Here is a 26,713-nt window from a genome sequence, read left to right on the forward strand (position 1 = left end):
CGACATCAGGAACATTTCTGAAAATGACTCCTGCCCCAAGATGAGCTCCAACTGAAGATGTCTGTTTCTTTGTAGTAATCAGATGAATTTGTCAATTCCTCTTAGCCATTGCTTGTTTCCCAGGAGAGTTTCCCTGCATCAAAATGAATATGGTTGTCTTTAACCCCATTGAGTATGGATGATTGTTAGCAAGATATTAGTCTTATTAAGATAAAATGGAGTGAATTTAGTGGTGACAGCTGATATTACCATCTGATTACCCTAACAAGTTTGAAATCTGGGAGAAACTGCATTGATGCATATGCACATATAACTATCTTAAGCCTTGCTGTCCATCATAGCCATTTGGTGAAAATCCTGATGACCATTTGTTAAATTTTAATGTAATGTTAGAAATGTACTTAATGGCAGGAGTTTTTCATCTATGAAATCTTTCAGAAACCCAGGCTAATTAGAACTGCTGGCAATATTGAAACTGTCATAGCTCTCCTGGTTTTTGTGAAGATGGGGATATTGGATCAGTTGTCAATTCCACTGCTCTCCTGATTTTTGCTTCTCACGAGGCTAATGGACAGGAGAATCGGAAGATATATTTTAGTAGTGACTGATCCAATGTTATGCATTTCACATTGTTGTTCAAAGATTCAATGATCTTTTTTGTTCCATTACATGAAATTTGTTGATTTCAATGCTAGTATGAAAATATTTAGCAGTGGAACAGTATTCAATAATCCAAAAGGAGAAAATGTAATCATTCCAAAACCTAAAGGTGATATTTTCTATTCACAGCCTGAGCGACCTGTTGTGTTAAGGTCTAAAAAGCCAACACAAACCTAGGGATGAATCTTTTGGTAGATAAGCAATCACCTTGTCATGATAAGTTCATTATTATAATTAAAATGTCAAGTTATTGTTATTATTTCCTTCAATTTAATCTAGCATTACAATAGTCATTAAGCATATATGTATATATAAACTTGTTTTAGGGCTATTATGCTGCACTTGTTAATCTTAAGTTTCCACAAGAGATGGGCCTATCTGTACTGCACATTTCCTGCATTTCAGTAATGCTGCATTTGACTCTAAATTATTTTTATAGCTTTTTTATGGGGACAGAGGATGCATGTCACTTCATATTTCCCTAAGGGCAAGATTTATCAAGAGTTTCATTGAACGTCTCATACATTAGAAATATTAAGGCATAGTATGCCTCAAAGCATTTTTACTGTTCACTGGCATGAAAACTTTTATATATTGGAATTTTATGCCATTATGAACTTATTTTTCAGAAGTTTGATTTAATTCATTGCTCTGAACTCAGAGTGTATAAAGAATGCAATGTATTATTAACATATCAAAATTTGGCAAACTGAGTTTGTGCTGTGAAGTTATTTGCTGTAATGCATCAAACATGTGTCCTCTGTTGCTATGCAACCAAGCAGCTGTAATTTTCTGCATTTTCAACTCACTTTCATACTGTACTATTTTATCAAACATGCTGCAAAGTTATAAGGGAGGAGGCTGCCTAGCAAAAGGAAGGATTGCTTATGACGTTGCTGCTTTTCTCTGCAAGATTTTCTTCACCTCAGTCCTCAAAAGGGGGAAGTAGTAATGATGAAACAATTGCAGGCTGAGATTAACCCCAGTTCAGAAGCACTCCTGCTCTATGACGAAGACTTTGGATAATTAAGAGGAGTACTGAACAAAAAGGCAACAATGCATCCTATAATTCATAGACTTCTGATACTAAATAAACTGGCTTAGTATCAGCAGAGCTTTAACTATTCTGTAATGCATGTGCTTTCCAGATGTCATTATCGCATCAATTGTAAGCATTTGAGGACATAAACTTAAGACTGCCATGGGCTGAACATTGTTTCTGAAATCTATATGGACCAAGGATTCTGGAACAAGAAGTCAAGCAATCTTAATTGTGAAACCTGTTTTGGGGACAGGAGAAGGGAAAGGAGGGAAGAAATGCAACATTCTAGTTCTGTTATTTTTAAGAAGCTGGATACATTGACTTGGTGGAGTGCTTTTATTCACTGTTCAAAGACTGAACTATTACATTAAAATTACAACTGTACTGGCCTTTACACCTGGGAAAATTGCCAGTGTTGTTGCCAAAGTTTAGGTGGATTGAGGTGCATGGTTAAAGGAAGAGGAGGACTTATCTGTACATCACAAAATCTGCTAGGAGCTGAGCCAGGAGTGACTCTGATGTAATCAAAACCACCCAACCCTCCTAGGGGAGGGAGGGGCAAAGGGTGAAAACAATGGGGGAACATTTTTGTCTCAAAATTGAAGAACAAGGCTGAAAAAATATTCATCATATGCATGACATTTTATCGGTTAATTGCAACGTGCTACAACCAGCTTTTAATCACAGGGCATGTTTCATTGAACTGTAGAGTTAACATTTCGATCCTACAGAAATCCAGTTTCCACTCTTTGTGTTGTAAGGTTAACATTTGTAACAATGAGGATTATTGGTGACATTTTCAATTGAGGTCTCCATTTTATCAATATTGAATTTGCAATTGTTTGGATTATTGTACATGCAAAAAATTTTGAAGGAAATTTGTGCTTAGTTTATGATATCAGTGTTTTGAGATAAAATGTGTTTTGTTGTTCCAAAGATCAAAAATTTGAGAATACTTTGCTAGCTTTTATTGTGAACACTTGTACAACTTCTGTGATTTTTGACTTGCTATTGATTGATAATGTGAAATAATTTTCTTTGTACTGGCCATCAATCTCAGTAAATATAAGAACAAAGGGAGTATATTGTTGATACTGCTGTCTCCCGTTCATTCCCATTTCTGTTGGTGCAATGATGTAATTTGATTATTATTTGTAAAAGGCAGATATTGCAAGTGTTATGATCAAACACTTGCTTCTATGAAAGATAATCTTGTGTTATAAAATTTATTTTGAATTGCGATTTCATTTGTCATGATTATTCTTTCCTGAGGAGGGTGTTTAATACTCTTCATTTCAAAGCAGCTAGAATTTTCATTCTTTACAAGATGATAAAGTGGACAATTTGTAGATTGATGAGTGATTGTAAGTGATAGCAACATAACCGGTAATTTTACAAATGAAAGGAATTATTATTTCTTAGTAATTTTTGTGTTGCAGGATACAATTCAGCTGCAGCTTACCAGTTCTCCAAGTTTTCAAGATGATGATAAAACTAATAAAGAGGAATTGGAGAAAGAAAAGGACAAGGATAAAAACAGAGAGAAAGAAAAAACTAGTGAAAAACCTAAAATAAGAATGTTGTCAAAAGGTACGCATTTGAAATCAACCCCCTTTATTACTAAAAACAAGTAGTGGGTGCAGTTCTTATACCTCCTCTACTCTCTTGCCAATCTATGATGTGAGCAAAATGACTTAAAATGGTTATATTCAAGTAATAGTTAAGACTGACAAAGGCTGTTGTTATAATTGATATAAGTTGGTTTTAAGTAAATGTAAAGGTTGACGCATTCTATTAGACTTTAATTCATATAGGACCTGCATTATACAACAACTTTAGATTTTAAACAGAAAACAGGATTATGGGAAAAATGCTTTCTGTTGGTACTCCTTGGAAGCATGTACAGTAATGTACCTGAAGTTCACATCATACTATCCTGAGATTGCCATGATTTACTGGCGCAGTTTATTTCATTGATTCATACCAGTACACTGGTCATGTCCATAGACTTAAATGCAATGCAATTTTATATTTGCACATTTCAAATCATTGCATTCACATTTGAAATGCAAAATGAAGCACTTTAATGAATTAACATACATTCATTGCAATCTAAAATATTGAAAGATTTAGTATTAGGGTGAATGGCAAAGTCTTCATAAGCAGGAATTCAAGTAATAAATATGCAAAATAAATCTTTACCTTATTTTTATTTTGCTGCACTTACACACTTTCTACTTGACAACTATTGTACAAGAACACTGGTAAGCATGCTGAGTCACCATTCAATGATAGGCTGTTAAAACAGTAATTCTAAGGCAGGTACAATATGAAAACAATGTTTGAAATCACAAAACTTTAAAAAAAAACAGTTGCTGTGACATGTCATGAAATAAATTGTGGAACCCATATTGCAATCCTATGAAGAGATCACACAAAGATTATTTATTATAGAAGAAACAAAGAAACTTTAAGACATTAACTGGAAGACATCCGTACCAATGAAAGACACATAGACAAAAAGGAGGTTGTAATCAGTAATACAAAACATTCACACATCCATTTGTTGCTCGATCAAATCAACTGGTAAAAATAAACCATCATAGCATGGACATCAAAATAACACTGAATGAGTGGGACAAGATTAGAAAAGTAATGACTATAGTGGATTATAAATGCAGCAGCAGGAAGTGCAACATCAAAATATGTGGATGTTACTAAGCGAGGAGGGTGCAGTTAACACTGAGAAGAAGCATGACAAACGTTAACAAACTTGCAGAATGGACATGTAAATTGCAAATGATTTAAGTATAGATGTGTGAGGTGGTGGATTTTGACAAGATGTCAACTGCTTATGAGAAAGTAACGCGACAAAATGCAGTTACATCGCTCCTATGTTTGTCACTACAAGTGATGTTGCATTATTAAAATGGTATCTGACTGTGGATGTGCACTTATGCTTGGGGGTTCGTTTGTTTAATTGGCTGGACATCAGGTTTGTGGTATAGTGTGATGTCAAAAGCATGGTTTCAATTCTCACGTTGGCTGGTGTTAGCATGAAGGATTCTCCTTCTCAATCGCTCCCCTAGCCTGTGGCATGGTGACCCTTAGGTTAAATCACCATCAGTTGTCTCTGTCTGTCTCTGTCTAATGTGAGAACTGGTCTATGATCTAGTAAGACCATGGTGACTTTATGTTTACCTTTACAGTAATGTTGTAGGCCAAACCAGGAGCCATTTAGGGTGGGTCATTAGTGAAGGCACACATGACGGTAGCATGCAGAATGTCAGATCACGATGGAGCACATAATGCTGATTTCATGGCAACTGAACCATGTACAACTTGAATACACTAGCTAACACTTGCGTTCACACAGCAACAAGAGGAATTTTGCAAACTCATCCTCAGCCATTGCTATTCAAAAGATTCATCAGTTACTTTTAGGTTAGTTTTTAACTGATTTCTTCATGCTGTTGCAAAGTTCATCAAAGTGTTTGGTGGTTATGGTGCTGTGTAAAGTTGCTGAAGTCTTAGAGAGGCTGATACAACACATGATAAAGGTTTTGATTCTCACTTCAAACAGTCTGCTCAGATCACTTCTCCCATGTGTGAGTGTTTTGGTTTCTATTCCTCTTGGCCTACAGTGTGACTGGGGAATTTAACAGAGATGACACAGAAGAGAGGAAGTGGCCAAAAGAGGGAGGAAGAAAGGTGGGTCAAATTCATCTACAGGTCTTCAGGGAACCTGACCTTCAGTGAGGAACATTGGGTGGAAAATCTTCACTTCATGAAGGAGATGCTTATTGAAATCTGCGATCTGCTGCAGGCAACCCTGAAGTGCCAGGACAGAGGGAGGACAATATTGTCAGCAGCTGTGAAGGTGACTATGACTATGAGAATGCTTTTGCATCAGTCCCTCTCCAGGCTGAAGCAGGTGATATTTCCAGCATTTCCCAGTCCACCAGCCACTATTGCTTGAGGGCAGTCATGAGGCTCTGTATGTAAAGACAGATGAACAAATTTCATTTTCCCTTGCCATATGGAACATGAATGCAACTTCACCAAATGCTGTAGGAAGCTATTGGCTAACCAAACCCTGCTTTGAAAATTCTGCATGGAAGATTTGAGAAATACCACATGCAAGAGGAGTTTTGATCTCTCAGCTGGTGTGGACTCAATTGCAGCACATTATTAAGCCGACTGCCTGGTATCCTGACAACAGTCATAAAACCTTTGTTTTGTGCCAGTCCACTTTTCCATTAACATTGGAACAAACTCAAGAAAACAGAGGATGGCTGCTGAGTGGCAAGATGTATCCACCCACCACTAGGGTCATGACTCCAGAATGCAACTCACTCCTCCTTCAATGAGATCATCACCACATCCTTGCATCTGGTTTTACATCTTCCTTTTCTCCTTCTTCCTACACTCTGCTTCTATTTCCACCAATCATTCACCAGATCTTCTATCTGTCACAGGGAATGCCCATCTATTTGCTCCACCCTCCTCTCCAACCTATCACCTTCTCCTTCACCTTCATCTACCTATCGTACCCTCAGCTATCTTCCCTCTAGCCCCACCCCTCTCCCATTTATCTCTCAGCCACCTTGGGCCACACAACTCATTCCTGATGAAGGGCTTGTGCCTGAAACGTCGATTCTCCTGTTCCTCAGATGCTGTCTGACCTGCTGTGCTTTCCCAGTACTATACTTCTCGACTCTGATCTCTAGCATCTGTAGTCCTCACTTTCTATTGCAATCACTTTCTTTGCATTCCTTTTCATCTTTTTGTACTACTCTTTATTTTCTTGAGACCTAACAACTTCCACTTCTTTAATAAATTCCTTCTTTACTTTTGCTGCACTTTCTGTCTTTTCTATTACACTACAAAGTTTATTTAGCAGCCCTCTTCTCGCCTGCTGATCTTTCACACACTTCTGCCACTGAGTTCTACTGGTCTTCCACAGAGTCTGTATAACTTCACTTTATTTTTCTTAGCTGTCTCTCCATCTGCTGTCTTAATTTTTCTTTTACTTGCAAATTTTTGAAATTCTACCACCTCTGATGTTCTGTCTACCCCTCGACTTCTGCTGATTTGTTCACTTTGCATGGAACTCTGCTATTAGCTCTCTATTTTGAGTCATCCTGCTCACAAAGACTTTGCAGCTCTTTGATTCCTTCGCATATTCTTTATTGAGCAATGCTGTGGTTCAGCTGTCTTTCACTACCACCTCTGTTGTTATTATCATTGCCAGTTGGCATGACAACAAATTCGAGGATCTTGGCTGTTTTTTAACTTGCTTCCTCAAAATCCTGTCCATCATGAATAACCTCATACCCTTCATTGTGCGTAAGCACAATCATTGTAACAAGTTTCAAACACTTCCCATTTTATTTAGGTCACCTATCTCCCCTAGTTTGTCACTGTATTGTTCATCTGCTGCCAAACTTCTTTATTCTCCAGTCTGCAATTGCTTTGTGGTGTACAACAACAACTGATCATATTCTGTGTTTCAGCTCTAATTGCTAACATTGAAGATTCTGTCACTGATTCTGCTGACAGCATTTGCTTCTGCTTTAGTTGTTGCCTTCATAATATGTATTCTGCAAACACTTTATGCAGTCAACTAACCAAACCAGGATGGCTTACTGAGATGACCTGATAATGTTTAAATGGGAATAATCGAACAATGAGTCTTGAAGATTCATACTGGGGCTGTAATTATTTATATTGGCAACTTGTTCCAGTATGGGATTATTCTTTGCAATAAAGATTATTGATATATTGTCTTGGAAACAATTCAGTTTTATAACTTGTGTGGATGACTACTTAGGTTTTGACATTTCATGAGGACACTACGTTTTGATTTCTGTCAATTCTCAGTCCGTTCCGTACCTTATAGAATATGTCGGTCTATTTTTTTCCCTCATTTGCTGTAGTGATCCCCACTCCAAATCTTTGATCAAGGATATGACATTGGTGTATTTTCCGTACTGAGAAATGTGCAGCATGGTTTGGATCGCTTCAGTCTTATTTTTATCCCTCAAAGGATCCTACATACAACCAGCATTCTCCAGGATTGGACAATCACATTTTGGTAAGCCATATCATTGATATTTCCATTATAATATCCAAAGGTCCTTCCTCTGAATTCCAAAAATTCTATTTGCATTGGTTGTTTTCTACTGAATGTGGAATTCGTATTGAAGGTTGTTTTTAAGATAAACCCCCAGGGATTGTTGTGCAACTGGCCTTTGGAGAACTTAGTTATCTGTTTTCGGACCCTTTTCATTGACAATGTGCATGACATAATACCTTTTGGCATTGTATGCCATCTTGTTTTGGTCCTGACATGTTTTTCAATTCCAGAAAATCATCTTGCAATGAATTGATGTGATTTTGAGTTTTATTCCTTTTGCATAATCCATTTAGTCATCCGAAAATACACTTTTTAACTTCTTGTGTAGATCATTTTTGTACTTCAAAAGAGTAAAGGTCCCAACACAATTGTCAGGGGCACTGCAGAGAGGACATCTCTCAGAGTGGATGATTCTCCATCATTACACCACTCTTTCTCTTCTTCTGGTGAGGAAATAGAGGATCTTATTCAATAATGTTCCCCCAGTTCCACAGGAGTTTGAACAATAACTTGTCATAAGGAATTTTGTGAAAGGCTTTTGAGAAATCTGGTATTGCCATGTGACTAGTTTCATCTCTTTTGCGACTTGAAGCTAGATTCTCAATTGTCTATAAAAGCTGTGTTTCAATAGATTTCTTCACCTGAAAATCATGCTCGCTACCTTGCACTCAAACTTCAAAGAGCTTTATGACCTGAGAATGAACATTATGTTCAAGCATTTTGTCCTTCATCTCTTCACGTAATATTAGGCCAACACCATTTCTTTTCTAATTCTGTCCACTGTAATTTGTTTTGCTTTACTGCCTTTAGGCTTTGTTTCATGGATGCTGGTGATTTGTATTCCTTTCCTATCAGGACAATTACTTCACTGCTGCTTCTTGTCAGGCTACCACCATTGCATCTTGCTGTTTTGAATATGGTCAACTTTTCACTTCTCCTTTGATATTCTTCTGGAGTGAAACTTGACCCCATGACCTTCAGACTCAAGAGTGCCACTACACATTGAGGCTAACATTTTAGTGGTATTGAAAATTACATATAAAATGAATATGAGATGGAACATTTATGTTCAAAGACTAATAAGTGTCATGTGAGCTATTAAAGATGCAAACATTGGGTGTTTTCAAAGTATTAATTGATCCAAAGAACAAAAGGAGGTGCATTGAACTTTAGGTTCATTGCTGTTTTATTCTCAACCTCTCCAATGCCCAATTTTTATTATTGACATAGACTTCATTGTATTGATATAACAATCTGCAGTTAGTTTTTTTGTTTACTTTGAGTAATTAGAATACGTTCAAACTATTTGTTTGAAAAACAACATGCCAGAATATTACTTTGGAATTGAAATTTATTATAACAATTGTAAGCCTATGTACAATGCGTTTAGGTTTTTCATGTAATTGCACTTCCTTTGGTGAAATTTACATGTTGACTTCTTCTACAATATGTTGTGGACATTATCATCAGTGCCTTTCATTTTCATCAGATGGAATGTACAACTGGGTGATAACAATAAGGTTCTCAAAATGAGACCTCTTTGTAATAAAGGATGAAATGTGGTCTGGAAGTTAGGTGGAGTTAAATTGTACAATATCATGCAAAGGGTTAATTATTTCATATGATTCTCCTGATCAAAGTATTCTTTAGTTCTCATTCCACAACAGTTTAATGTTGGTGTTATTCGATAATATTTGGCATTACCAGTTGGGATATATGTGGAACAGCAAGTGGGGAAATACAAATTTCTAGTTAAGAGAGGTATTGTTAAATTATGAATTGACTTTTTCATGAAAAACTGACTACATTAACATTCACAGATATGATTCTAAAATTTCCTTCAAGTATTGTTTGCATTGATATTTTGAAGGGAAATTTGACTTGTTATTTTCAGTGATATATTTCTAGAACAAAATATCCCCTTGCCCAACCTCCAGTGAATGACTGTGACAAATCCCTTAATCCTTTCAGATGTCAAATGGACAATTACTTTGTGGTGTTGGTAATGAATGATGAAGAAACCTTGTTAATTTTTATCTCTGCTATTCAAAAGGTTGGTTTGCTTCAATGATTTCAAAAAAAATAAACAGTATGAAATTTGCCTATACAAATTCTGGGTTAGAAACTATCGATTGGATTGGTCCACCCTCTGTATAAACAATCTTCTGAATAAAACAAAAAGTCAGATTTAACCATTTTTTTTCTGCGTTAATAACACAATTCAATTTTTATCAATTCATTCCTGGGATGAAGGCATCACTGGCAAGAACAATACTTTTTTGCATACCACTTGACATGGTGAAGAGTTACCTTCTTACTCCATGTGATATAGGCATATGCACTGGACAGTTAGGTAGAGAACTCCAGAACCTTGATTCACTGATGGATATTTATTAACTGTTCTTTCCTTAGTTTGCTACTCTGTTACTTCAAAAACATAGCACCTAACAAAATGCAGTTCCTAGATATTTAGCGTTCTCTGAAATCCATTACACAAAATCCAATGATAAAGCGTAATCAATATTTTTGACTTTGCTATTTTTAGACTGAGTTTTCCCATGTAATAGTGTGTCTTTTCTAAATAATGTGATAAAATTCATTAATTAATGTTCTCACACAGAGATTCACACTTTATGATTGCACATCAGAAATTTTGATTCTGAAGTCAACTTGGTTCTTGGTACAGATTCTAGATTAGAGTGGTGCTGGAAAAGCACAGCAGGTCGGGCAGCATCTGAGGAGCAGGAAAAACTGACGACATAAACACTCTCAGATATGATTCTAAAATTTCCTCCAAGTATTGTTTTCATTGATATTGTGAAGAGAAATTTGACTCCAGCATCTGCAGTCCTCACTTTGCCCTTGGTTCTCCGTCCAGCCAGCCAAACCATGTAGCGTATGTTAACTTTACACGTATGTTATTGATATGAACCAAGATCATACAATGTTCTGTACCATAGTGTTTGAATTCTTAAGAGATTGAAATGTGATGGAATTGGACATTTGTTTTAAATGTGCTTATAATTCAATGCATTTCTTGAGATTCATTTACTCTTGATATGTTTGGAGAGGTACATATACTGTATAATAGTTTGTCTAAACAGTTGTAATTTTTACTGATTGCTTATTTTGCAAAGTTTTCTAACTCATTATACTCTAAATTATTTAAAAATATTGAAATTGTTTGCTGTTATGTCCCATCATTTAAGACTTTTTTTTATTACACTCTCTCTTTGAAAGCATCATTCACCATTTCCTTACCCGGGGCTAAGAATGTTCTTGACAAATGGCATACTTTGATTTCTATTATGAATTATTTGGAGATGCCGGTGTTGGACTGGGGTGTATAAAGTTAAAAATCACACAACACCAGGTTATAGTCCAACAGGTTTATTTGGAAGCACTAGCTTTTGGAGCACTGTTCCTTCATCAGGTGGTTGTGGAGTATAGGATATTGTCTATAACCTGGTGTTGTGTGATTTTTTAAACTTACTATAATGAAATCAGCCATGTTAAACTGGATGGGCATGGCCCTAATGAGCCTTAATGCTCAGAAAAGTGTTGAGGAAAGCCTCAGTTATTTGGGATGTTGAAGATCGAGGATGTGAATCTATATTGTGTAATTTTACTAAGTTCTTACATGTTCTGCTATGAATGACTGAACAAAACTATCTTATACAGATTATTCATTATCTTAATATTGTGATTTTTAATTTCTGAAACCCAGATGTTTTGCAAATTATTACTATGCTTACCAAGTCTCTTTGTTTTTGGTGAAGGAGAGCCTAATACCTTCTTTCCCATTTTAAGTCCATCAAGAAATAAAACAATTCTGAAATGAGAAGGAACATATACAGGAAAGCTTATTCATTGAATTGACCTAAATAATGGCAACTCTTATACAATGTGAAGATTGAAGTCATTTTATGTACTCCAATAATATATGAGCAGTCCATCAGTTTAGTAGGATTGTCTTATGTTAAGGATACTTTAAGAAAAGCAACAACAAAGGAAATTAGTTCACAATGTGGAGCTGTTGGGTCAAAGATTGCAGGAAAAATGGCACTGCTATTAGTGCTTTTAAAAATGTGGATTGCAGCAAGGAAAACACAAATGAGTTTCAAATCATCACGTGTTGTTTGTTGATTTCGATCACCCAGCTGAAAGTCTGGCAAGAATGGATATATGCTCCAATTTTCTATGTTGACATTCATTGGCCATAAATTGCTGAATTTGCTTGTATATACAAATTAATTTCACTGCATTCATTTAAACCCAATGTCTGTCAAATGTGGAAAAGGTTTAACACACCAGCAGTTTTGACTCATTGTGGTTTCAATGGGGATACAAACAAAGATGTGCTGCTCCATTTAGTTAACCTTTCATTTCAAGGCCTTCACTTCCTCTTAGGCCAGCAGTCGTGCCAATCTGAATTGCTTAGGATGCTTTTAGGTGCATTAGAACTGCTTTAAATTAACACATGCTGCTTCAGAGTCTAGTCAGAGTTATAATCTTTCACCTCTGTTTCCCAATTTAGCTGTGAAGGGCACTATCTCAAATTAATGGTCCACACCAATCAATGTCTATTTTGTAATTTGAGACATCAGATTGAAAATATAATGAACATCTGTTTAAAATGTGTTCTTTTGTTGCAGATTGCAGTCAAGAGTATACAGATTCCACAGGGATAGATTTGCATGAATTTCTTATTAATACATTAAAGAATAATCCCAGGTTAGTACCTCCATATTTAAAGGGATAACTCAGTTAACATTTATTCAATTTTGTTTTTAGAGTACTCTTTATATTAACAATTTGCCAAATCAAACTGTTATATTTACCAAAATATCTGAGATGCAACAGCAGGTTTAACTAATGTTTGATTATGTCATGGAACTGGAATAATGGGCTAAATTCTGAAATGGGAGCCCAACCCATCCAGAAGCTCCTCACTCTGGTTTTCAGAAAGACATACATTGATCTACCTTCAGATTGCGGCTGGTCTCAGAACATTTTAAGGAGGCTTCAATTTTTTTTTTACAGGATTTCTATTTTCAATCCACAATCCACATTACCCAAGCCTCAGGAACCTGATAATAGGAGGTAGAGAAGTCTCAGATCAGTTAGGTAAATGCATTTTATAGCATTGATTGATGGGCAGGACAAGTTTCCCATAGACCAACAGATGGCAGATTTCCTCCCTGAAGGACATTAGTGAATCAGGTGGGTTTTTCCAACAATCAATAATGGTTTTATGATCATCATTAGACTCTTAACTCCAGATTATGTTTTTCAATTGAATTCAAATTCCACCATCTGCTATGGCAGGATTTGAACCTGAGTTCCCAGGACATTGCTTGGATCTCTAGATTAACAGTCCAGTTCTAATACCACTGGGCCACCACCTTCCCATTGATTTAAAAGAACTACTTTCATCACCAATTACTAATTCACCCAACTCTGAAAGTAGCCCAGATAAAATAATTAAGATTCTTTTCCGATATGGGCTCTCAATGAAACTCAAAATGATTGAGATAGTATCATTTCAGACAGCTCCATACTAAAATTTGAAGGTATGATCAATAAGCCCCATTGTACGTTTCTCTAAGACTGTCACTCAAAAGATGCAGTAGTTTTTGTGCATTTGTTGCTGAATGTCATATGTACTTAAATGATATGTTTGTAGCTTTGGGGAAGAGTCCAAGAGACACAGACATTAATGTCTACAGTGAATAATTGGCTTCGACTTTCTTCACATTTTACAGAACCAATGAAGCACTATCAGTTTCTGTTCTTCTCTATCACAGACCATCTTCCCTGTCTCTTCCACTCTCACCTCCAAAAACCATCAGAATAAGCTTCTGCTACCTCGGCTGCCTCCCTCTCTTAGCACATTGGACAACTATTCTCCCAAGGTTCCCCCTGCTCTAGGTCTGAAACTATACCTTTTTCTTGTTTATTTCCTGTCTATCATCATGCACTTTCTAAATTCATCTTCTCTATAAGACTCACTTCTTTCTTGCTTGAACCTAACCAGAGGTTTACTGACAATACAACTACTCTTCCTGCTCCCCCACGTTAACTAATGTTGTCACTGATTTCCTCTCTGCAGGAATACTACCCATGACTTTCTGTCTTGCACATATTAATCCCATCTTGAACCTCCCTGGCATCTCCAAAGATTAGAACTTCATAATTTTCTACAAGATTTTCCCTAATTTTTCTAAACTCCAATGAATGTAGTACTAACAGATCCAGTCTCTCTTCATACATCAGTCCTGCCATCTCAGGAATCAGCCTGGTAAACCATTGTTGCAAAACCTCCATAGCCAGGAAAAAAACTTTACAGGTTACCCCAGGAGTCGTTTCACCAAGGCCTTGTGCAATTGCCGCTCTTGTATTTGAATTCTCACACTGTAAAGGCCAACATGCCTTTCTCACCACCTGCTGCGCCTGCATGCTTACTTTCAGCAACTGCTGTACAAGGATTCATTGCCCCTCCCCCTTTCCCAAACTATTACCATTCAGATAGTAATCCACTTTCCTGTTTTCGCTAAGCTCATATTTATCCCCATTATATTTTATCTGTCAGGCATTTGTCCACTGACTGAACTTGTCAAAATTACAGTGAAGCATCTCTGCATCCTTCTTACAGCTCACCCTTCCATCCAGCTTTGTGTCATTGGCAAACATGGAGACTTTACATTTGGTTCTTTCATCTGAATCTTTAATATATGTTGTGAATAGCTGGGGCCCAATCACTGATTATTAACAAGTCACTGGCTGCCATTTGGAAAAAATATGTTTATTCCTATATTTCATTTCTGAGTTGCCAATCATTTTTCTTTCATGTCAGTGCACTACCTCCACTCCCATGTGCTTTAATTTTGCATGCTGATCTCTAATGTGAGACCTTATGGAATGCCTCCTAAAAATTCGAGTAAACAACATTCACTGAGTCCCTGATCAACAATACTAGTTACATCCTCAAAAGATTCCACTACATTTGACATGATTGATTTCCCTTTCATAAATCTATGCTGATTCCATCCAATCCTTTCACTGTTTTCCAAGTGATTTGTTTTAAAAAGTTTCATTATGGGCTCTAGAATTTTCCCCATGACCAATGTAGGCTAGCCAGTCTATAATTCCCTGTTTTCTCTCTACCTCCTTTTCTTGTTGGCATTACATTAGCTAGCCTCCAAGCCATAATAGAAACTGTTCCAGAGTCTATAGAATCTTGAAAGATGACCACCAATGCATCCATTATTTCTAGGAACATTTCTTTATGTACTCTGGTAAGTAAGCTATTGAGCCCTGGCGATGTCTTGACCTTTAATACCATAAATTCCATGAATACCATTTCCCTGTTAATAATGCATTTTTTTCAGTTCTTCCCTCTGACTCAATCCTGTGTTCCCCAATATTTTTAGGATGTTCTTGGTTTTCCTTTCTGAAGACAGAACCAAAGTTTATGTTTTAGGTCGGCCATCTCTTTGTTCCCAATGATAATCTTCTCTGTTTCTGACTGCAAGGGATCTACATTTGGTAATGTAATGTTGAGTTGCCTTCTTGAACAGCTGCAGACCATTTGGTGTAGGTGGACCCACAATGCTATTGAGAAGTGTTCCAGGCTTTGAACCAGTGATACTGAAGAAACAGTAATATATTTCATGTCTGGATAGTGTGTTGCTTGAAGGGAACTTGCAGTCGGTAGTATTTCTTCTGCTGTTATCCTTCTAGATGGTAGTCGTCATGGGTTTGGAAGATGCTGTCTAGAGACCTTGAGTAAATTTCTTCACTAATCTTTTTCTCTTCACATATCTATAAATTTCTCTTCACATATCTGTACACACTTATAGTTATATCCCAAACAATAATGACTAGGGTGAGCTAACATTTTACATACTTTGCAATCAGTCATCAGCCTTCAAAACAGATGACTATAAATCCTTTCTTCAATGTCTTTCTCTGCTTTCCAACCGGGTTGTTGGGCACTTTCCTGGTTCCATTCTTATCTATCTAGCTGTAATTTTCATGCCTATATACAATGACTTCTGGACCCACAAGGATATATTTCTGACTTACAAGCTATTTCCTAGCACTTTAATTCAAAAACACATCAGGTTCCACGAATAAGCAGACAGCTCACTTAGGTTTACTTCATCACCACCTTTTCCAAATCCAGTGTCTCTGATTTGTTATGTACTTAATCAACAAAAAAACACTGGATGAACAGAAATCTCCCTCAAGTGCATATTGAGAAGATTAAAGCCATTCTCTGTAGTCACTGTCTAGCTATTGTCTGAGCTCAGCCAGAATGCATTTAGCATACTTAAAAATTTAATGTAAGTTACAATCACCTTATCCACTTCATCTTCAAAACTTCTAATTTCCACCCCTGTAGCAATGCTGCTTGCACTTTGCCTCAGTTCACTAGCTGCTGAAATTCTGATCTATTCCTTTAAGATTTTGTCAATTCAATGGTCTCCTGGCCAGCCTCTCATTGTCCACCCTACAGAAACACTGGTTCATTCCAAATATCTGCTTACATCTTAACTTGCACTGTTGCTGCGTACCCATCACCCCAATGTTCAATGACCTATGTTGGCTCCTGATCCAGCAGTGTCTCGATGTAAAATTCTTAACCTTGTTTTCAAACTTTTCCACGTCTGTGTAACTTCCATCTCTGAAATGTGTTCGAGCCTGATCAGCCATTATAAACTGTATGTTTCTTAAATTTTGTCCCCCTTCTGAACCTGATTTTAACCACTTCACCATAGGTTTTCATGCTTTCAGCTCCCTAGACCTAGAGTGCCATATATCCTAAACTTGCAGAGCACTGTCTCATCATTGGCACTACTTTTATAAAGCATTTGGTCATGTGACACATAACTCTAAGTTGCTCTGCGTCAATTTTGTTTCATAAAACTCTTGTGAAGCCCTCTGGGACATTTTACTGTTTCCAAGGTTTCAGATCAATGAAATTTGCAGAGGGGAAGAATTTACAAGACCAACATGACCCTGCAAAGTAAGTCTCGAACATTGCGAATAACCCAGGGTAGCCCCTTGTTGCCCAGCTGATGGGTAACTCCACGCAGTGGAAAATGCGAAGAGAATTGGTTCAAAAAGTGAAGTTAAGAAGTAATTTTTGAAAAGATCACAAACAAGTATTGTCATGATGAAAAGTATTAGTTTCATCTTCAGTTTTCTTAAAATTCATTCATTGGATGTGGGTGCTGTTGGCTGGGCCAGCACTTATTGCCCATCTCTTTCTGCTCTTGGTAAAGTGACATTGAGCTGCCTTCCTGAATGGCTACAGACCCCCATTTGTGTAGATAGGCACATGATGCTTAAAGAGGGAAGCCTTAGATTCTTGAAAAGTCTGAGAGGTTTAGAAAGCTGCCGATGTAACGCCTTCACTTAAAAAAGAGAGGAAAACAAAAAGCAGAAAGTGATAGGCCAGTTAGCTTCACATCTGTTGTTAAGAAAATGTTAGAATCTACAATAAAGGGTGTAATAGCAGAACATTTGGAAATATAAATTGACCAAGTAGAGTCAGCATCATTTCATTAAGGGGAAATCATGCCTGACAAATTTGTTAGAGTTCTATGAAGAGGGAGCAAACAGCATAGATGAAGGAGAATCAGTAGATGTGATATATTGGATTCCAAAAGGTGTTTAATAAGGTACCAGTGTAACAAGATTAGTGACTATATCACTGGGGGTAACAGATTTGCATTAATAGAGTACTGGCTAACTATGATGGGAGTGAATGCACTATCGCCAAGTTTGCAGATGACCCAAAAATATAGATCAGACAAGTCATGACGATGTTACAAAGAATCTACAGAGGGATATAGATAATTAAGTGAATTGGCAAGGTAACTTGCCAGTTGGGATATAATGTGGGAAAATGTGACATTATGCACTTTGGCAGAAAGCATAGAAGATATTATTTAAATGGCGAAAGACAACTGAAAGTTGGAACACAGAAGGATTTGATGATCTTCATCCATGAATCATATCAAGTTTGCATCCACGTACAGTGGATAACAGGGAAAACAAATGGAATGTTTTTTTTCCCAAAGAGAATGGAGTGTAAGTAGGGAGGCTTTGCTAAAACTGTACACAACACTAATTAGTCCACAGCTGGAAGACTGTGAAGAGTTTTAGTCCCCTTATCCAGGCAAAGATATGCTGGGGCATTGGAGGCACTCCAGTCAAGAATAGCCAGTTTGATCCTGGTTATGGTGGGATTTTCCTTTGGGGAGAGTGTGAGTAAATTGGGTCAGTACTCATTAGAGTTTAGCAGAATGAAAAACGAGCTTTTTAAAATATGGAAGATTCTTAAGGGATTTGACAAGATGCGGGAGTTTTTTTTGCTTTAACAGAACACAAGGACTGGAGGGCATAATCTCAGAGATAGGGTCACCCATTTAAGACAGAGATGAGGTTTGTTTTCTCTCTCAGAGCAGTAAATCTGTGGAATTCTTTACAACAGAAGCTGGCAAGGCTGAGGAGTTAAGTATATTAATTACTGAAATAGACTATAAATCAGGAAGAGATTTGGGGGTTATATGGATAAAGGAAGAAAATAGAATTGAAGATTCTGTGATCTGCCATGAATGGTGGAGTAGACTTGATAGGCCGAATGGCCAATTTCAGCTACTCGTATGGCCTTAATGCTGTCTCTTCCTGGTACTAGATCTGTTGAAGCAAAATGGAGACAGTTTTAAGAACCTACAAATCAGCTATGAAAAATGCACATTAAAATAGATTCAGTGGCTGGCACCTGAGATGGGACAGCTGATCGCTCAGTGTAAGGAGATAAGTGCTCACTCTAAAACTTCTGATTTTTCCCATGCATTGTTTTGTGTTAACTGTGAAAGGTGGTGACAATTTGAGGGTGAGTCACACATGCAGAGTCAATTTAAGAATGTTATTGACAAAGTGCTGAAAGTAAATGGCTTTCTAATTCTATTGGTTGGGAAAAGATGTGACAGACCATAAAGAACAACTGAGATCTAAGTAGAAGAATTGATTATTTGATGTTTGCTTTAACCTTAATATTCATAATGACTTAGTGGTTACCATTTTACAGGGACAGAATGATGCTTTTAAAAATGGAGCAGGAACTAATAGATTTTATCAACGATAACAAGTAAGTGATTATATTGCAATTTATTGCTTTAAAGAGAAACATTTTAAATTAGATTTATTTTACTTTAGATGTTATTTTTATTCACTAGCCATACAAAATTGTGCAATTTACTTCTTTTTTTCAGATAACACTTAAATGGTTGAAGTTTTGAAGTGAATTTTGTTCTTGAAATCATCAATCTCAGGCACTTATAAGATTTCAGTAGCAATGAGTATTATAGGAGACTTATGGGAGAGAGAAAAAGAAAATACCATGGTTTTACTCTGATTAAAACAGGTTTAATCCAAAATGCAGTTCCTTATTTTGCTGAAGTCATTTACTCTCCTACTTATTTGTTCACTTTGAATGTTGTATCATCTGTAACTTTGAAATTATGCCCTGAATATCCAAATGTGGGGCCATTAAAGAATACCAAATCCTAGGGGGCACTACAGTGTAATGTCATCCAGGCTAAAGAACAAGTGTTCATCACTACGTTCTGCTTTCTGACCCTTAGCCATTCACATTGTCAATGACCATTCAAGCTCGCAGACGTCACTTTTGCAAACAGGTTTGGTATTTGCACTTTATGAAATGCCTTTTTCAAAATTCCTATACATATTACATACACCAAATTCATCAAAACTCTCCATTACCTTATAAAAAATAGTTGAATGCAAAATACTGTGAACAAACCCATGCTGATTGTCATTGATAATGTATTATATTTTTCAAGTAATAATTAACCTTGTCTTGGATCATTGTACCAAACTCCTCCTCTACCATTTACATAAGGTTGACTGGCTTGTAATTTCCAAGTTCATTGCACACATGCATGCACACAGAATCCTACATCATTCACAATGTACACGAGCATTCACATACGTACACTCGTAAATACACACACTTATAGTAAACGCATTCAACACATTTAATTTTTAGTCTTTCTCACATTGGGGCTGGGCCTTCAATGGCGATTAACGTCCCATCATCAGCAAGGAAATCCATCAGAACAAATGCCCTTGATTGTCGTCTGGTGGATTTCTCTGCCTGTAGAGTGTCCCATTACTGAAGATGCAGACTGCCTACTGCTGTTGGCCAATTACAGGGTGTGTGGTGGGGGTAGAGAAGGATCAGAGGTCTGACTGGGTGGGGGTGACCACGGGCAGACAATTACCAGATGAGGGGCAAGTGAAAAGTCACAAGCTCATGAAAAGTACAAAGTTAAAAATCACGCAACACCAGGTTATAGTCCAACAGGTTTAATTGGAAGCACACTAGCTTTCGGACCACCTGATGAAGGAGCATCGCTCCGAAAGCTAGTGTGCTTCCAATTAAACCTGTTGGACTATAACCTGGTGTTGTGTGATTTCTAACTTTGTACACCCCAGTCCAACAATGGCATCTCCAAATCATGAAAAGTAGTAAGCAGTATCTGGGGAAGCCAGGGCCAGACAGGCAGATCACAGTGCATACACATGGCATGAGGTGGTCACTGAAGGTAGAGGGTGGAGCCCCTCTGTAGGGATAGAATGACCAAATAGAAACCACCCTAGAGACCGCTAGGAGGTGTCTGAGTTTCATCGGGTGGTCTTAGCAGGTAATGGGTGGGTTCCCTGATTGGACAAATGCTGGAAGAAGCCCTTTGATTGACTCAGTTAAATTCTTGATGGTTAGCACAGCTACCAGTTTTCCCCAGCGTTGAGTAAACAGAATGCAGCAGCAGAAAGATGTCAGAAACCCCCTCTAATATATTACTGTACCATTCTGTTAGTCTTTTCACTTGGCGTAGGAAAACTATAACCTGGGTGGGATACCAATCTAATTTCTCTGCCTTCAATGGCCAATCCTGCTAAACCTAAGAAATTGCAGGTTAATCTTTTCCTTTGGTTACCTGCCTGTTCCTTATGCCCCCAAATAAATCACTTTTAAGGTGACTTTGCATACTCCTGTGCTCTCATTTCTCGTAGGACACGACCTGTGCATGGATAGCAGTAAACAGCTTTGGAATATTGGCTAATGAATATGGTACAGTGAGGATGACTGTCACTTTAGAGCTTCAAAGATATGTTGGGCTTCTTTTCACCTCAGTGCTGGACCCCATCTATTAGTTTAAAAAATGTTGCCGTGTTAATATCATTGAGATGTCCTGAGTCTTATTCTGCTACAGCACCTGAAGATTTGGTGATAGGTCCACCCAATACTTTGTTTGATAATAATTTATTTACAGCAGAGTGGACAGTACATAGTTATTAAGGGCAAAGTGTAAAGTGTGAATTGAAGTTCAGTTCAAATCAGATGATGATAGCCGGTCAGTCTCACTCAAGGCCATTATTCAACATGTTTGGATTTCACAATGATCCAGTTAGTTCACAATTCCTCCTGGGCTTCTAACTGACAGGTGTGTTATTGAATTTGCTTACATAATTTGTCACCGTGCACTTGAACTCTCAGATTCGGGGTTCCAATACCATAACACATGTTGTGACGAATGTTTTCTACCAAAGGTCGAATTCTCTTTCAGACACCTTGGATTGGAGTTCATGAGCTTTTCTAGCATTGACATTATTCAACCTGTTCTGAAGCAAGATGTTCAAAGAATTGGCTGGCTCCAATTTGTCAAATTTACCAGTACCATGCGGCACAGCAATTCCCTCTGAGTTTACTGAATGGGAAGATGAGCATACAATGGCTTTTCTCAAAACCTTAACAGACATTTCAAGGTTTTATGTATAAGTCTCATTCTCATGTTCTTTCTCATTCTCCTCCCAGTCCTAAGAGTCTAACTGTATTAAACCAGAGAGATTCATTGCTTCGAGATCTGCAAATATTTTTAAAAAATAAAGTATGAATACATGCTCACATCTAAAATGGCTATTACTGTAAAAATAGCAGGAGTTGATTTCCGCTGAGTCTTTCCTGCTTGTCCTCAATTGTTTTGTTGAGGGAGTTGTTTTACAAAGGTTGTGCAGGAGGTTGAAAGTTATGTGAACACTGTCAATTTCCAGTTTGTCCAATAGGTCTACTCCATATTACACTGTTCACCCAGCTGCTTTGCTTCTTTGACTGTGTCTTACAAGACTATATGAAATAGGAGCAAAATTAGGCCATTCAGCCCATTGAGTCTCTCCGCCATTTGATCATGGCTGATATGCTTCTCAATCCCATTCCCTTCAAGATAATCAAGAACCGATGTATTTCTGTCTTAAATGTACTCAATGATCAGGCCTCCAGAGCCTTCTGTTTCAATGAGCTCACAGATTTACAATTTCAAGGCTGAAGAAATGCCTCATCTTAGTTCTAAAGGGCATGCTTCACTCTGAGGCTGTGCCTTTGCGTACAATCTCTCCTTCTAATGGAAGAGTCTTCTCCACATCCAGTCTTCACAGTATTCTATAAGTTTCACTGAGATTCCCCTTATCCTTTTAAACTCCACTGAGAACAGACCCAGAGTCTTCGACTGCCCCTTATATGATAAGCCCTTCATCCTAGAGGTCATACTTGTTAACCTTCTCTGGACCCCCTCCAAGGCCAACACATCCTTCCTTAGATATGGGCCATAAAACAACATATATTTTTCAATCTGAATGATTTACTTCAGCCTAGCCTTTGCTATTATTAGCAAACATCTATTATTTTCAAGTATGTCTATGTGTCGTGTCACAACACAAAGCAAAGCATTACCTTCATGGGGAATATATTGACTTTATTTGGTTTCCATCTTCTAGCAACCACTATAAGAAATTCCCTCCAATGTCATCGTATCATCGGATGTTGGTGCACAGAGTAGCAGCTTATTTTGGAATGGATCACAATGTAGATCAAACTGGAAAATCAGTCATAATCAACAAAACTAGCAATACTAGAATGTAAGTATTACCTGTACTTAATGTTGATTGTCTTTCAGAAATAATTTTCTGTAATAAGATTCTTTCATTGTTTATTTGTATGTGTGAATGTACCACATCTCGTCCAGCACAATAGTCTATGAAAATTTTAAAATTTGTCCCTGCCTGCTGCAGGCTGTGCACTAGTCACAGGCTCAATGCCCATCACAGCTTGATAAAGTCCCAGTGCAGATCAGTAATTACGTGCAGTAAAATAACATGAATCACATTTGCAGAAAACTGATTTGATTGCATTTCTTTGTGTTTATATATGTCAACAGACCAGAGCAAAGGTTCTGCGAGCACATTAAAGATGAGAAAAATGATGAGTCCCAGAAAAGATTTATTTTAAAAAGAGATAATTCTAGTATGGATAAAGACGACAATCAGGTACGTAATACGGTGTGAAGCTTGAAAATAAAACTTTTCCTAATAATACGCAGCAGCAAAAGCTATTCAATTTTTAATCCACTCAGCCAGTTAACCTACTATACATACATATGACAGCAGTAATGTGTGTACTTTAACTAATCTACTCAAACCTCAAATCAGTTGGATGGGATTTTAAATAGGTTTATGTGTAAACGAACAGTATTTCATATCCTTTCAGGAAATGTTTATCTTGCAGCAAAATAGGATTCATCCATTTAGAGATGATAGAAGAAGTAAATCAATTGAGGAGAGAGAAGAGGAATATCAACGAGTAAGAGAGAGAATTTTTGCACAAGATGTAAGTAATTTCTCTGTTAGCCTCGTACCCCATTTACACGGGGATAGCAAATTGAGTTCGGATGTATTTATCTGAACTAAATTTGGCCTCCCTAGCATTTGCACTCACCTCTACCCTGAACCAATATACGTGTCTGAATAGGATTAAACTAAATTACCTGTCTGAGGAATGTGCTGGTTAATTGGACAGAACAAAATTTCAGCAGAGATTTGAATCAGACTGTTCATACCAGACTTATTCAGATCCTCTGCTTGTGACTGAAGTTAAACCAGTGTTGGAGGGTGAGAGATTTCATATCAGGGTAGATAAATCAGTGTCATTTAATTGTTGAACCAAAAACAGCTGTAAATTCAAAATAATTTCAGATTTACAGCTGTAGTGTAAACGGGGCTGTGGAAAGGCTAAAGTTATAAATTAGATAACAAATAAGGTCAATATCCTAAATAAATAGGTCACAAACACATTTCTATTGTATGAAATGTCATGTTTCTGTGCTATAAAGTTCAAAATTCTTAACACATTATACAAAAACTGAATATTTACTAAGTAGTTGGGCTTAGAAGTCGTCTTGCTGTATTCAACTTTAATGAAGTTTTAAATTAGTGCAGTTTGACATGATATTCTAATATGGAAAACAAATAATTTGCACTGTACTGTCACAATAAAAAAAATCACCTATCATGTTAAAATGTTTTAGCCAAGTGTAAGCACCATGCATCTTTATCAACTAATATGTTTTAACAAATGTTAGACAGATGGAAAACCAGTGAATACAGGAAATTGATTTAATTATAAATGCATGCAGTACTTTGAATGGGGGAATTAGCCAAAGGGATTCAATTTAAACAAAAATCTACTTTATAAGAAAAATTGGGCTTATTTCTGTCACATATTCCCCATCTTTCTGTCTCATACTATGGTTCTTAACTTTCTGTTGCTCAGTTTTTAAGTTTACACACTAAAGTTGGTCATAAAATAAAGGAGTAAAGAATACAGAGTTAAATTGAAGATGGAAGAATTTGCTCATATACAGCAGATCTGTCAATATGTGAAGAGAAAAGAAAGATAAACATCTTAGGTTTGAATTGTTCAATGTTGCAAAGAATCTTAATCTTAAACCAGTTGCCAACCTTTCCCATTTTCAGCTGCTCACAATCTTGTTATGATTTCTAGTATTTTCAGCCTAGTTAAGGTTTTCCTTTCTCAACCCTATTGGTTACTTCGTTGCCAAAGTGGGAGATTCAGTATTTTACAGACTAAAGATAACTAATCAATATACTGTATATACTCATGTATAGATCGAATTTTGAAGACTGTTTTTTAAATCTGAAATTTGGGGGGGGTGGGGTGACTTAAACAGTACAGTTGCCCTGTACTGTCATACCGTTACAGTAATTCTGAAAACCTGGAGCGGAGCATGACAGCTGATGGACTGGTAGACCCAGAATGGAGCAGTGCAGCCAGCAGACTGGAAAGCCAGAGCAGAGCACAATGGGCAGGCACATTGACTCATAAATGTTGATCTGTAACTGAAGAACTGGGGTCGACTTACACATGAGATATATGGAAAAGATAAGATATTTTGGCCAACAATAGGGGGTCGATTTATGCATGAGATTGACCTATACTCGAGTATATATGGTATTAAAGTCATTTTTCAGCATTTTGCATCAGCGTCTTCTTATTGCACTGACCTGTACTGCGGTAAGGTTGCTCAAGTGTTCGTTCATCAAGTGAAATTGACAGGAGGTGTTAGCGGGCCACTCGACCAAGAAGAACATGATCATATCCAAATAAAAGCAAAGTACTGTGGATATTAGAAATCTGAAATAGAAACACAATATTCTGAAGAATCTCAGCAGCTCTGGCAGCATCTCTGGAAAGAGAAACAGAGGTAATGTCTTGAGTCCTGTCTGACTGTTCTTTGGAAGACAGATCCATATTGGACTTGAAACATTACCTCTATTTCTTTCTCCACAGATGCTGCCAGATCTGTTGAGTTCCTCCAGCACTTTTAGTTTTTATCATATCCAAGTTTGACTTTGCCCTCCACACAGGTATCATATAACAGGGGTCTAACCAGGAGTAGGAATTCTGGCTGATTTCCTCCCCCTTATTCAAGGGTACTGAGGCTAATCATAATGCCTGTCACTTCTGAATGACAGCTGACTGAATAGACCTGGAATCAAACCAGAAGTTCTGGTTTGAACGGTTTAGTCATTCAATACCTTTATTGATTCAGTATTGGGTACTTTTGACCATATAACTTTCATATTAACAATTATGCCCATAATCCCAAGCACTAAACTGTGTTGTATTAATAATACGTAGAAATGGTACATTGCAGTTAAAGTTAAATAACTATATAACTAGGTAAAAACTTTTATGATGTGAATATTAATTGTTTTACTTCAATTAAATTGCTGCATTATTTTGGTTTATACTGTTGAGGAGATCAGCTTAAATATGTTCCCAATGCATTTCCTCCTCCCTTTATCCTATTATTCGAGCTTTATCATGTTGTCATCTGTTGTCACTAGATACAAAAAAGCTTTTCTGCAGTGTAGCTCTCGGTTGCTGATATGATTTAAACAAGTTGTAGACATCATCATGTGTAGTCAGACATCTGTTTGTTCCTGTTTAAGAATGGTATCATGAATTTATGAAAGAAGTGTAGTTAAATTGAAATATATTTTGGTCTGCCTTGTGAATTCCTTTGGCATGGTTGTTATGGTGTAACAGTAAATTTTGCCTGGCAAGTCTCCCAGTAGAGTGGAGTGGTGCAGAGACAAGTATATTCTTTACTGTTTCTCTTGGCATTCATTTTATTGACTGAAAAATTGTGAGCACAGTCTATCAGGCATACTGACCACTGATCCTAATTCTCTGATCTTCACTCCCACTGAGTGAAGTACGATGTCAGGATTCAAGCCTTGCAAAATTTACCTTTTTGAATCAGGGTGACATTTTATTTTGTTGAAAGCAAAATAATGCACGATCTGAAAGTCTGAAACACAAGCAGAAAATGGTGGCTTCTCAATAGCTTAAGTAACATTTCTGGAGAGAGCAAGAATTCATATTTCAGATCGATGGCCTTGAGCATCATTAACTC

At 37.1% G+C, this 26,713-nt stretch overlaps 1 protein-coding gene across 5 annotated transcripts in view; it reads left to right on the forward strand.

The window, feature by feature from the left end:
- Positions 1-26,713, forward strand: part of LOC132815341 (cAMP-regulated phosphoprotein 21-like) — a 346,819-nt gene that overhangs the window by 246,110 nt on the left and 73,996 nt on the right. For all 5 annotated transcript variants that reach the window (XM_060824202.1, XM_060824203.1, XM_060824201.1 and 2 more), the window contains 5 exons: positions 3,142-3,292; positions 12,497-12,575; positions 18,946-19,005; positions 22,713-22,853; positions 23,153-23,261. In XM_060824202.1, the coding sequence (XP_060680185.1) occupies positions 3,142-3,292; positions 12,497-12,575; positions 18,946-19,005; positions 22,713-22,853; positions 23,153-23,261 (540 nt within the window). The remainder of the gene's footprint in view (positions 1-3,141; positions 3,293-12,496; positions 12,576-18,945; positions 19,006-22,712; positions 22,854-23,152; positions 23,262-26,713) is intronic.

The sequence above is a fragment of the Hemiscyllium ocellatum genome, chromosome 4 (genome assembly GCF_020745735.1).
Source record: "Hemiscyllium ocellatum isolate sHemOce1 chromosome 4, sHemOce1.pat.X.cur, whole genome shotgun sequence".
Taxonomy (NCBI): domain Eukaryota; kingdom Metazoa; phylum Chordata; class Chondrichthyes; order Orectolobiformes; family Hemiscylliidae; genus Hemiscyllium; species Hemiscyllium ocellatum.